At 40.5% G+C, this 10,663-nt stretch overlaps 1 protein-coding gene across 1 annotated transcript; it reads right to left on the bottom strand.

The window, feature by feature from the left end:
* Nucleotides 1–2,326: 2,326 nt before the first annotated feature.
* On the bottom strand, nucleotides 2,327–2,778 carry LOC109215091. The gene is made up of 2 exons (XM_019379110.1): nucleotides 2,706–2,778; nucleotides 2,327–2,664 (listed from the first exon to the last, which is right to left on the bottom strand). Exons 1-2 carry the CDS (start codon nucleotides 2,776–2,778, stop codon nucleotides 2,327–2,329), a joined length of 411 nt encoding a protein of 136 aa, XP_019234655.1.
* Between the last annotated feature and the right edge of the window lie 7,885 nt (nucleotides 2,779–10,663).

The raw sequence follows: 10,663 nt of genomic DNA on the forward strand, positions 1-10,663 counted from the left end.
TATATATATATATATATATATATATATATATATATATATATATATATATATATATTAAAAAAACAAAACACACTTAGATCGGGATAAAAATCTGTCGCCGGAAAAAATGGTATTTGTGAAATTCCGACGACCACCATTTTATGCCGCCGGCGACCAAAACAAAAATAAAAAGAATGAAATAACCAAAAAAAAATGAGAATAATAAAAAATAAGAAAAAGGATAAGAAAAAGAAGAAAGAATAAAAAAAAAAGTACTAAAAATACATGTGGGGGCGCGTGTAGCTCACCACTTGCCAAGAGTTTGGTTGTCTAGTTTTAGGGTGGTATTTATTCCATTTAAGATAAGTTTGGGGGGGTAATAGGATTCCCGCAAAGAAAAAGTGTGTAGTTGGAAATTCGGGTATAGGTCAGGGGGTACTTATGCATTTTTCCATATAATCTTTCTTCATTGAATATTTATTCTATTTATGTGTTATCTATATCTTCAAGAACAAATATTACTAAGGGTAAAAAAGGAAAAAAATAATTATCTTTATCTTGTACTTTTAATTGATAAATAATTTGAGATAACTATTTTTAGTAATCACGACTGTTAATATGAAACGGAAGGAGTAACATCTTTTTCCTAAAAAAGAAAGTATAGGTTAAGTATGAAACACGTTGCAGCGCAGTAACCTATTCGTAAGTCGTCTACTGTGCTCCACTTAATAAAAGAAAATAAAAGCAAAAGTAAAAAGTTCTGTGAAAAGGATTCAAGATACAGCCCAATTACATTCGACACCATTACCAAAATCAAATCATAGATAGGGATAAGTATGACTTCATTTTCAATCAAATGGGATCATTTTACATATAATTGTCGCATATTGTAAATCTCCTTAGTCCTACTCCTATCAATGAGATAAAAACAAGACAAAATAGATATTCTGTCACCTTTGATGACTTCAAGACACGTATTGAGGCATCTTAATTATGCATGAAAACCAACAAACAGATAGCATAGTGAATTCATGTGGTTTATATTAAATGGTATTTAAAAAATAAGCTACAACTCACTACTTCTGGCAATAATGTTTAAACCCGTGACTAAAAAGTCCAAAATCTTGTTTATTTTATTTAAATTATGTATTGTAAGAGCTAATAAATGGCGAAATACAAGGTAAAAGAATCATTTTATTTTACACATCCGCCGATAACCCCAGCAATAGGAGCTAGTTGGAAAATAGAGTCAATATTTGCGGTTATTTTCTTGGAATTTATAGAACTGACCACGAACCACGATCTATCAATTTCACAAAATATACTTCAAAATATATGAAGAAAAACAAAATTGAGTAGGGATGGATTTTTATTTTATTGACATTGCTAATGGTGGAAACCCTAAACAGGGGGAAGGAAAGAAAACCACACGTTCACTCTAAAAGAAGAATTACAGTAGATTGGACTAATTCTATATTTTGCAAGTTGCAAGAATGAGTTGAAATAACGCGGAAACAATTTTTTTGAAAACCAAAAGTACGAATATTCTTTCCAGTAAAAACAAATGAATGCATTGACTGGGACTTTTGTACCCTAATGAGATACTTCTGTAGATATTTGGACTTTGAGTAGCTTAATGAAAGAAATATCAAAGATTTTTGTAAGATTTTAAGGAATACTTTGATATGACAAGTAAACCAGGCATAAAAATTAAGGTACTCAATCTCCAAGTATTGATAGATAAAATTACTCGATATGGGAGGTAGCAGAGGTACACCGTAAAATTAATCGCGGTGCGCTAGCATGACGAGCCTCTGATTACTAAAAACAAGCGGCATTCTACTATGTGACGGAATCATGAACTCGGAAGAAAAATTCCAAAAAATGCAAGAACACCAACCTGATATTCGAACATACAACCTTAAAACAATTTTCGAAACATGTTGCAGTCTAGCAAGTGACTGTATATTAGAACCAACAATCTTAAAACTATGTTTTATTCTGTAACGATTGTTTAAAAAAAAAGGAAGAATTTAAAGTAAATTATCTGATTTCATTCCAAATGACATCTGCAAATGAGCAGAGAATGTTCCTTTTTAAGAAGGACAGTCACAACTATTAAAATAACAAACTAATTGAGGAGACAACACGTGTCCCTCTTCTAGAACTTTTCCTAAGCTTCCCTCCTAAGGGCTAAAGTGAAAATAATTAAACTTATGGGTTTAAAAAACCCACTCTTTTCTATTACAAAAGGTCCGCTATTAACAAATAACATAAGTCTTCTTCTTCATAGTGATGATCTCAGATCGTCACATTCCATTCTCCTTCAGCAAGAATCTTGAGTGATTCAAGGTTCATCAAAATTCGGAAATTGAGATTTTAAGGAGTATTCTTCCCATGTTGCCTCTTCTGGTGATAAATTTGCCCACTGAACCAATACTTGAGTTGAGGCTCTATTTCCCTTTTTTACCATTTTCCGATCAAGAATGGCTATTGGTTCTGCAAGCATTTGACCCTCCTGGTTGCACAAAGGTGGGTTTTGTGCTGCAAAATTCTGATTGCCAATAGTTTTCTTCAGTTGTGATACATGAAAAACTGGGTGAATGCGAGAACTCGAAGGCAGCTTTAGTTTGTACACCACTGGTCCAACCTTCTGAATAACCTCATAGGGGCCAAAGAACTTAGCTGATAATTTTAAATTTCTTCTTACCGCTACTGACACTTACCTGTAAGGCTGCAATTTGAGAAACACCCAATCCCCAATTTCAAATTTCCTGTCAATCTTGTGTCTGCCTGCATTTTGCTTCATTCTAACCTGAGCTTTTTCGAGGTTGTCCTTAAGGATTCGAGCCATTACCTGTCTGTTTCTAATGATTTGGTCTGCCGGGCTCAATGGGGATTGTGCAATTAGCTCAAAGGTGGGTTGTGGAGGCTCATATCCATATAAGGCTTTAAAGGGAGTCATTCCAATTGCTAGTTGGAAGTTAGAATTATACCAAAATTCTGCTAAGGCCACCCACTTGCTCTATTCTGAGGGACGGTGACCCGTCATGCATCTTAGGTATGTTTCCAAGCAACGATTCAATCTTTCAGATTGCCCATCGATTTGTGGATGGTATGCCGATCTCATTCGCAATTTCACCCCCAACCCTTTGAACAGTTCTTTCCATAGTGTGCTTACGAAAATTGGATCCCTATCTGACACAATCGAACTAGGTAATCCATGTAACTTGCAAATGTTGTCTAAAAAGACTTGCGCAATCTGACTAGCTGAATATGGGTGTGTGAGTGTGAAGAAACGGACATATTTGGTGTAGCGATCAATCACCACCAAAATGGAGTCTTTACCTGACGACTTGGGTAACCCATCAATAAAGTCCATAGCCACATGCTCCCAGGCCCTAGACGGAATAGGCATTGGTTGCAAGAGGCCGGGATATGCAACATTTTCCTCTTTGTTGCGTTGACAAACTTCACAACCCTGGATTTGTGTTTTTACTTCACTAGGCAAGTTAGGCCAGTAAAATAAGTTCTTCAACCTTTGCAATGTAGCCAATACTCCTGAGTGTCCTCCCCATGGTGTAGCATGCATATCATTGATTAGCCCTGATCTTAGGTTGCCCTTTTCTCCGACCCAAACTCTGCCACGATACTTGAGGATGCCCTATTGTAATGAAATGTTAGGTACTGCATTTTGGTCCAACGAGATCTTAGCAAGCAATTCTTGAATCTTTTGGTCATTCTCATAGCTTTCTACCACTTCAGACATCCATTTTGGCTGAGCTATGGACAGTCCTAAGCATTCTTCTGCCTCCTCTATTTCAAAGCTTCTTGACAGAGCATCTGCTACCAAATTTTCAGCTCCTTTCCTGTATTGAATGTCATAGTGCAAGCCCAGCAACTTGGTGATGCCTTTTTGTTGTAAGGATGTAGTGATTCTTTGGTCTCTCAAAAGCTTGAGAGAAAAATGATCTGTTTTGATCACAAATGGTCTTAGCTGGAGATAATGACGCCACTTCTCAACTGCCATCAACAGTGCAATAAGCTCCTTTTCGTAAGTTGAAAGCCCAAGGTGTTCAAGACTTAAGGCTTGACTGAGATGGGCTATGGGTCTGCCTCCTTGGGTCAAGACTGCCCCTACTACTTTGCCACTGGCATCCACTTCTACTACAAAAGGAGTAGTAAAATTTGGTAAAGAAAGCACAGGGGCCTGACTCGTTGCTTGTTTCAGTTCACCAAAGGCAGTAGTGGCTGCCTCATTCCATTGAAAATTCCCTTTTTTTAGAAGAGTTGTAAGCGGCTTACTGATGGTAGCAAAATTGCGTATAAACCGCCCGTATTACCCCGTTAGTCCAAGGAACCCTCTAAGTTCTTTAATTGTCTTGTGTTGTGGCCACCCAATCATAGCTTCCACCTTTGCTTTGTCTGTGCTTACCCCTTCCCCTGAAATGATGTGGCCCAAATACTCTACTTGAGTTTGTGCAAATGAACACTTTGACCTCTTAGCCACCAGCTAATTTTCTCGAAGCACCCTAAACACAAGTTCCAAATGTTTGAGATAATTTTGTAGTGTTGCACTATAAATTAAAATGTCATAAAAAAATACCAAGACAAACTGTCTGAGATAAGGCCTGAAAATATTGTGCATTAAGGCTTGAAAAGTGGCCGGTGCGTTAGTTAACCCAAAAGGCATAACTCTAAATTCCCATAACCCATGATGAGTTTTGAAAGCCGTCTTGTACTCCTCACCCTCCTTCATTCTGATTTGGTGATATCCTGAACGAAGGTCCAATTTGGAGAACAATTTGGCGCCATTAAGATCATCAAGTAAATCTTCTACCACCGGAATTGGGTATTTATTCTTCACTATTGCTTCATTTAATTTTCTGTAATCGACGCACATTCGCCAACTTGAATCTTTTTTCTTTACTAGAATGACTGGGGAGGCAAAGGGGGATATACTGGGAGCTACTGTCTGGGAATCGAGCATTTCAGCCACTATCTTTTCAATGGCATTTTTCTGTTCAAACGAGTACCTATAGGGCCAGAGATTTACTGGCTTGGCCCCAGGTAGTAGCTCGATCTGATGGTCGCAGCTCCGATGTGGTGGTAACCCTCGTGGCTCGTCAAAAATGTCTTCATTTTTGGTCAATAAGTACTGGACTTCTTCAGGAATGGTCTCCTTGTTGTGGGATGGATCTTCCTGGTTTAACTCAAAGAGTTGGCCCAAGCAACTGCATTGTCCAGTAAGCAACAACCTGATTATTGTTTTAGCATCAGCTATGGACAGGGCTTGTGACTCTTGATCCCCTAGTAACGTTAGTCTTTTGTCTCCTTTAATGAATGTGATGCTCAAGGGACGAGTATGTAGTAAAACTGGGGCAATGGTGTTGAGCCAGTCCATTCCTAACACCATATCACATCCTCCTACTTTCAACAGCCCCACTTGAAAGAAAAACTCTTCTTCCCCCATTTTCCACTTAAAATTTGGACTAAATTCGTGACAGTCCAGAATGTGACCGCAAGCAACCTTCACCTTCATGGGCTTCTGAAGCCACTGGACCTGGGCCTTCAAGTTTTTGACCACTTGTGGATCCACAAAAATATGGGTGGACCCACTATCAATTAAAATTATCATCATACAATTCTTTACCCAACCCTGTATTTTGATTGTTTTAGGATTAGATCCCAGGTCTAATACTGCATTGATTGAAACTTCAACCTCTTCTTGGTCCTGAGATTCCGATTCTTCCCCTATCCCTCCTGTTTCTTCCACCGTTGATTCTTCTACACCCTCCTCCCCTGCCAAGGTATTTAATGCCTTGGCCTTACATTGGTGGCCAGGGTGATATTTCTCATGGCAAGTAAAACAAATGTTTTGGGCTCTCATTGTCTCATAGGAAAGGTTTTTGGAAGTAGTGGCTTGGTTAACAAAAGGTGTTTGGGCTTTTGGTGGTTGTGTGGAATGGGCATTTCTTTGGGTCATGAAATTGGGTGTTTGACCGGTGGAATTAAACCTTTGGTTAGTCTGATTACTTTTGAGAGCACTTTTTGCTGCGAGCTTTTTGTACATGGCTTTCACCTTTCTTTCATGAATTTTTGTAAGGTCATATGCAACTACTAAGGTACGGGGATTAGCCAGTTATACATTATCTTGAATATCCAATGTAAGGCCACTAATGAAACACTCAAAAAAATATGCCTCGTCTAAATTAGGATTTGTAATCCCCATCAAGCACCTTAATTCTTCGAACTTCTTCTGATAACTTTCAACGTCGGACACTTGTCGCACTTGTTTAAACTCCCTGATAATTTGGGTTGGCCTAATATTGCCATAGCGTATGCATACATCTAGGCAAAACATAGGCCAAGTCACCCTTCCTCTTTTGTCCAACACATAACTATCAAACCACATATCAATTTCATCCTTCAAATTCATGGAGACATATGTCATTTTCTCCTCCTCGTCCACTCCATAAAGGTCAAAAAACCTGTTGCACCTTCTAATCCATGCCCTTGGATTTTTTTCATCAAACTCAAGAAATGGCATTTTAGCTTTGGGCCCTTTATAGCGAGATCTGGAAGTGTCCAGCCCATTAAATGCTTGCAAGTTTCCCCCAAATGGTTGGGGTTGGAACGACCCCAAAGATACTGAGAAAGCTGAAGCCCCAATACCTACTGACAACATCGGCTGGTAAGAAAGGGATGGGGTATACGAGTAAGGCATAGTGGAGGTGTATGAGTAAGGCATCGTGGTGTTATAGGGGACTGACACGGGTGGAAAAGAGGGAAGGGAATACGGAATATGAGATGTGGAGTTGAAGAAGGAGGGTGGTGGTGGTAGGCTCAAGTGAGAGGAGGTTAAGGGAAACGTTTGCAATAATGGTCTGTAGGAGTGGGCTGCCGGATTTAACGGTTGTGTGGTGGTTGAGGTGGTGTCTGAAAGTGGTGGAAGTTGAATGGCTGGGGTTGATGTGAAGGAGGTCGGAGGAAGAAATATACCCTGAGGTAAGGTTGACACAGATGGGGAGACGAAGGGAGTGGTATTCCTCATATTACCTCCTATTGATGAATAGCCTGAGTCACGAACAGAGCTACCTTAAGAAATGGCCACTGTGGACCCCAACGCCGGAGAAACAGCTGCTCTTCTATCGGGGTCCATCTGTATAAGCAAATGTTCGACCCTTTTACTCGAATCTAAAAGCTCCATCACTGTTGTTTCAAGGAACCCTTGCCTTTCCTCCATCTGGGCCATACGAAGCTCAGCTTCCTCCACGGTTGCCAGAGGAGGAAGTACGACCGGCGTCCGACTGCTACCCGCTGTATTTTTGTTTTTATCTACCATCAATAATTGTGCCAAGAACAAGGCTTTGAATACCAATTGTAACAATTGTTAAAAAAAAGGAAGAATTTAAAGTAAATTATCTGATTTCATTCCAAATGACATCTGCAAATGAGCAGAGAATGTTCCTTTTTAAGAAGGACAGTGACGGCTATTAAAATAACAAACTAATTGAGGATACAACACGTGTCCCTCTTCTAGAACTTTTCCTAAGCTTCCCTCTTAAGGGCTAAAGTAAAAATAATTAAACTTATGGGTTTAACGAACCCACTCTTTTCTATTTACAAAAGGTCCGCTATTAACAAATAACATAAGTCTTCTTCTTCATAGTGATGATCTCAGATCGTCACATATTCAGTTTTTTATAAGAACGGTGTTTGGGTTTTGGGGTACAACCTTAAACTATTTTTTATTATCTATTGATAACAATGGTGTTGGGGCTTGCACGCTTCGGCTATTCCATCACTAAGCCACATTTTTAGGTGCAAGAATAGAACTATTTTTGAACACCCTTTGCTTGCTAACTTAACTCAATTCTCTAACCTTTAAAAAAATTAAAAAGAAAAAAGGATGAAATAAAAGGTTAACGAAAATACTTTTTGGCCCAAAGGTTATGATCATTTACACATTTGTGACAGTATATATTGATCCAAACAAGTTTTAAACGGGTTGAGTTGTTAATCAAACTATTATAATTGTTTACCCTAAATATTGAGTAACAATTAAACTTGTAATGTGATTTTAAGGATATGTGATTTCACCTAATATCAATTGATTAACTTAAAGATAAGTGACGGAAATTGACAAGAATGCAAAACAAACCAATGCTTGGACAGTGCCCTCGAGCTTAGTAAAGTAAGAACAGTTAAAGAGCAACAAGTTGATAAGCCAGAGAAAGAGAGATATATTATATTGCCTTAATCTGTATGAATGTAAGGTGTCTTACAAATGATGGAGACTCCCCTTTATATACTAGAGGAATCCTAATTATGGTACAATTGTAATGACGGAAGTAAATCCCATGATTGGTACAAATAACCGCCCTTGACTCGATCTGTTCCAGGATTTTTGCCGTGATCTTCGACCGGTTACGGATATCTCACCTTTCCGTTATTGCGCTTCACTCGAAGTCGGTCATACTTAGTATCGATTGCTGCTGGCCTCAGTCTTGACGGACATCTCGATTCTTGAATTCGACACCTCGTCTTCGTGTTATAACCCGATCCACTGCGAGGCTGACCCTCGACGTGGTCTCCTAGTCTCGATTAAATAGCAGAATCGGGCAAGCCCAATTTTAACCATATACAGATAGTCCCCTCGTTTCTTGGAGTGTAATGAGAAGAAACGAACTGAGCCTTCGATTTTGTACCTCGACCAATTATGACGTCATCCTCGTGATGTAAGCAACGGAGGCGACTGAAACCTCGCGTCTGCACAGTTCTCAAGATCATTAAATGGTGCCAGTTGATGGTCGGCCACTAATGCCTTTGAACCGTCATATCAAATATTATAAATAGATCATCTTCATCATTTTTCTCAAACTTTACTTCCAAAATCTCTTCTAATATTCAGGGCACTTCTTCTCCCTTCAAGTTTTCCAAATCTTCAAATCCCGTTTGCCAACCTTCTCTTCAAACAACAAGTTTTATCTTCTTCTTTCTCAGAACTCATATAAAAATGGCAAAAACATCAAAAACCGTTCCTCAGAAGGAAAAAGCCTCTTCTTCGCTGCCGGCCGGCGATAAAACGCCGGTGGAGCCACTCATCGAAGAGTGTGTTCCTGGGTCATGCGATCTTACTTCTGACTTTAAAGTTGAGAAACCCTCGTCGGTATTTTGCCGATGCGAGCCGATGTCGAGATACATATGCTCGATAACCGAGGGCGGTCTTGAGCAGGTGAAAAAAGATTGCCATTGGGAAAACAAGGAGGTGGTGATTCTGACCCCTGAAGAAGACATCACCACTTACATAGAAGGGTTCTTAAGTGTTTACACTTACCCTTTTGCGTTGGGTTCCGTCGATCCGGTTATCCTCGACTTCTATCGCCAAAACTGAATAATACTAGGCCAGATTCATCCTTCTTTCTGGCGTATCGTCATTTTGCTTCGACTCTTCGTGAGCAAGGTCGAAGGGAAGCCTTTTACCCTCGACCATCTTATCAGATTGTACATCCCTCGTCTCTATCGAGGCGGACTAATAAGGCTTCAGCATCGGGCCACCAAAGTACTATTCTCGAGCATTGACGAGGACAAGGACCAAGAATGGATGGGTCGGTTTGTCCGAGTGAAGACCTCCGACATAATCCCGGTTGAAAAGATGACATGCCCTGAAGAGTGGAACATGAAGCGTAAGCACGAACTCACCTATAGCTTTCGTTTACCGTTTTATATCTTTTGTCTTTTTGTATTGACATCCTTTCCTATGATGTATCAGTTTCTTGGGTGCTCAGTGCAATCCCGAACCTTGAAGGCTGGGTTCGGAAACTGGCCTTGACCTCTTCGTACGTTGAGCGCTCTTGGCACGATTTGGCCAAGGGCCGATGGGAGGCTAAAAATCACGGTAAGCATCTTTATCCGCGTTTGATGCCTTTTTGTGAAATGTTTTTTCTTTTTTATTTTCACTTAATTTCCTCCCATACAGGTCTCAGAGACAATGCTATCATGAGGCCGCCCCCACCTGGGAAGAGGAGGCCCCAAAACTAGCTAAGGATAAGAAGAGGAAAAGGGTCTCGCCTTCCGATACTCCAAAGCCTAAGAAAAGCAAGGCTCGTAAATCGAAGAATGACATTGCCGCTCTCCTATCAATGTAGCCCAGAAACTACGAGATGAAGAAGAGGAGAAAGAAGATGTTGACTATGAGCTGGTGGCTCGAAAGAGGGGAAGCGTCGAAGCTTCAAAAGCAGCTAAGCCGGTGATGGTCGAGGAGGCTCATCTTCGGACCAAGGAGATCTCGGAAAATGGTCCGAGCAAAGTCCCCGAGTCATCGGAGGCTGAAGATGTCTCCCGCTTGACGAACAATCAGCGAGTGTACCTGCCCGCCGTGACGAACAATCGATGGGTGTGCCTGAAGGGTCCGGTTCCGAGGCCCTCCGAAAAGGAGAGAGCGCCCCAAGTGTCTTTCTTGAGGCAATCAACATTGATGATTCACCGCCCCTCCCCATATTTTCTGAGGGGCAACTTCGGGAGGCCCAGGCTATGGAGACCTCCGATGTGGGAATAGCCCACGAAGGGGATGACTTATTATGTGGCTGCTTCACGAGGGTCGATGATGTTTCCGATCTGGATGCATCGATCATTTTTGATGAGGCTCAGCGACTCCTGAACCTTCATCCCCCGTTATTAG

This window comes from Nicotiana attenuata, unplaced genomic scaffold (genome assembly GCF_001879085.1).
Source record: "Nicotiana attenuata strain UT unplaced genomic scaffold, NIATTr2, whole genome shotgun sequence".
NCBI lineage: Eukaryota > Viridiplantae > Streptophyta > Magnoliopsida > Solanales > Solanaceae > Nicotiana > Nicotiana attenuata.